Source organism: Nothoprocta perdicaria, unplaced genomic scaffold, assembly GCF_003342845.1.
Source record: "Nothoprocta perdicaria isolate Ctin4 unplaced genomic scaffold, notPer1 scaffold_595, whole genome shotgun sequence".
Lineage (NCBI taxonomy): Eukaryota > Metazoa > Chordata > Aves > Tinamiformes > Tinamidae > Nothoprocta > Nothoprocta perdicaria.
Genome location: NW_020455860.1, coordinates 54870 through 57578, shown reverse-complemented (window position 1 = coordinate 57578; position 2709 = coordinate 54870). Strand labels below are relative to the sequence as shown.

General features: G+C 65.1%; 1 protein-coding gene across 1 annotated transcript; it reads left to right on the top strand.

The window, feature by feature from the left end:
* The first annotated feature begins 1768 nt into the window (after positions 1–1768).
* RHOG (ras homolog family member G) lies at positions 1769–2344 on the top strand. The gene has a single exon (XM_026049134.1). The coding sequence runs from the start codon at positions 1769–1771 to the stop codon at positions 2342–2344; it is 576 nt and encodes a 191-aa protein (XP_025904919.1).
* Positions 2345–2709: the final 365 nt, after the last annotated feature.

Here is a 2709-nt window from a genome sequence, read left to right as displayed (position 1 = left end):
CATCCATGTGTCCCGGTGCTGCAGTGTCTGTGTATCCGGGTGCCACCGCATCCATGTGTCCCGGTGCTGCAGTGTCCGTGTATCCCGGTGCCACCGCATCCATGTGTCCCGGTGCTGCAGTGTCCGTGTATCCCGATGCCACCGCATCCATGTGTCCCGGTGCTGCAGTGTCCATGTATCCCGGTGCCACCGCATCCATGTGTCCCAGTGCTGTGGGTCCCTGCGTCCCGGCCCCACACTGTCCGTCCATCCTGGTCCCACCGTGTCCCGGTGCTGCCATGTCCATGTTTCCCGGTCCCACCCTATCCCTGTGTCCTGGTGTCACCGTGTCCATGTTTCCCAGTGCCACCATATCCATATTTCCTGGTGCCACCATGTCCCTGTGTCCTGGTGCCACCGTATCCATATTTCCTGGTGCTGCCGTGTCCCTATGTCCTGGTGCCACCACGTCCATGTTTCCTGGTGGCGCCATGTCCCAGTGCTACCACATCCATGCTTCCCAGTGCTGCCCTGTCCCTGTGCCACTGTGTCCCGGTGCCACCACATCCATGTTTCCCAGTGCCACCGTGTCCCTGTGCTCCTGTGTCCCAGTGCTGCTGTGTCCCGGTGCTGCCATATCCATGTGTCCCAGTGCCATCGTGTCCCTGTGTCCCAGTGCCACCATATCCATACTTCCTGGTGCTGCCATATCTCTGTGTCCTGGTGCCACCATGTCCCTGTTTCCTGGTGCCACCATGTCCCTATGTCCTGGTGCCCCCATGTCCTGGTGCCACCGTGTCCCTGTGCCGCCATGTCCCTGTGTCCCAATGCCACTGTGTCCCTGTTTCCCAGTGCCACCATATCCATGTTTCCTGGTGCCACCATGTCCTGGTGCCACCCTGTCCCCGTGTTCCAGTGCCACCATGTCCCTGCTTCCTGGTGCCAACCATGTTTCCTGGTGCCACCATGTCCTGGTGCCACCATGTCCCTGTGCCGCCATGTCCCTGTGTCCCAATGCCACTGTGTCCCTGTTTCCCAGTGCCACCATATCCATGTTTCCTGGTGCCACCATGTCCTGGTGTCCTGGTGCTGCCATATCCCTGAGTCCTGGTGCCACCATGTCCTGGTGCCACCGTGTCCCTGTGCCGCCATGTCCCTGTGTCCCAATGCCACTGTGTCCCTGTTTCCCAGTGCCACCATATCCATGTTTCCTGGTGCCACCATGTCCTGGTGCCACCCTGTCCCCGTGTTCCAGTGCCACCATGTCCCTGCTTCCTGGTGCCAACCATGTTTCCTGGTGCCACCATGTCCTGGTGCCACCATGTCCCTGTGCCGCCCTGTCCCTATTTCCTGGTGCTGCCATATCCCTGGGTCCTGGTGCCAACATGTSCTGGTGCCACCATGTCCCTGTGCCRCCATGTCCCTGTGTCCCAATGCCACTGTGTCCCTGTTTCCCAGTGCCACCATATCCATGTTTCCTGGTGCCACCATGTCCTGGTGCCACCATGTCCCTATGTCCTGGTGCCACCGTGTCCCCATGCCACCATATCCCGGTGCCACTGTGTCCCAGTGCCCCCATATCCTGGTATCCCCATGTCCTGGTGCCACCGCGTCCCCGTTCCACCGTGTCCCAGTTGCACATGTCCCGGTGCCCCCATGACCTGGTGCCACCGTGTCCCGGTGCCCCCGTGTCCCGGTGCCCCCGCGTCCCGGTGCCCCCGCGTCCCCGCGCCGCTCCTGACCGCCTCCGTCCCCGCAGGCTGCTGAGGGCGACGCGGCGCCAAGGGCCATGCAGAGCATCAAGTGCGTGGTGGTGGGCGACGGCGCCGTGGGCAAGACCTGCCTGCTCATCTGCTACACCACCAACGCCTTCCCCAAGGAGTACATCCCCACCGTGTTCGACAACTACAGCGCCCAGAACACCGTGGACGGCAGGACTATTAACCTCAACCTGTGGGACACGGCCGGCCAGGAGGAGTACGACCGCCTGCGGACGCTTTCCTACCCCCAGACCAACGTCTTCATCATCTGCTTCTCCATCGCCAGCCCGCCCTCCTACGAGAACGTCAAGCACAAGTGGTACCCCGAGGTGTGCCACCACTGCCCCAGCGTGCCCGTGCTGCTCGTGGGCACCAAGAAGGATCTGCGGGGCAACGCGGAGACCATGAAGAAGCTCAAGGAGCAGAACCAGGCGCCCATCACGGCGCAGCAGGGCGCCAGCCTGGCCAAGCAGATCCGCGCCGTCAAGTACCTCGAGTGCTCGGCGCTGCACCAGGAGGGCATCAAGGAGGTCTTCACGGAGGCCGTGAGGGCCGTGCTCAACCCGGCGCCGGCCAAGCCCAAGAAGCCCTGCGTGCTGCTGTAAGGCGGGCGGTGCTGCCAGCCGCCCCTGCGCCCGCGCCGCTGCCGCTGCCCGCCGCCCGCTGCCCGGGCACCGCGGGGACCGGCCACCCGCTCCCAGGGTGTCCCCAGGGACCAGCCACCCGCGCCCAGGGTGTCCCCAGGGACCGGCCACCTGAGCCCGGGGTGTCCCCCAAGGACCTGCTGACCCGCGCCCAGGGTGTCTCCAGGGACCAGCCACCCGCACCCGGGGTGTCCCCCAAGGACCTGCGACCCGCGCCCGGGGTGTCCCCGGGGACCGGCCACCCGCGCCCGGGGTGTCCCCGGGGACCGGCCACCCGTGTCCGGGGTGTCCCCAGGGACCAGCCACCCGAGCCCAGGGTGTCTCCC

What these genes read in the sequence shown, in the direction of transcription:
- RHOG (XM_026049134.1), top strand. Translation starts at nt 1,769, where the DNA reads ATGCAGAGCATCAAGTGCGTGGTGGTGGGCGACGGCGCCGTGGGCAAG.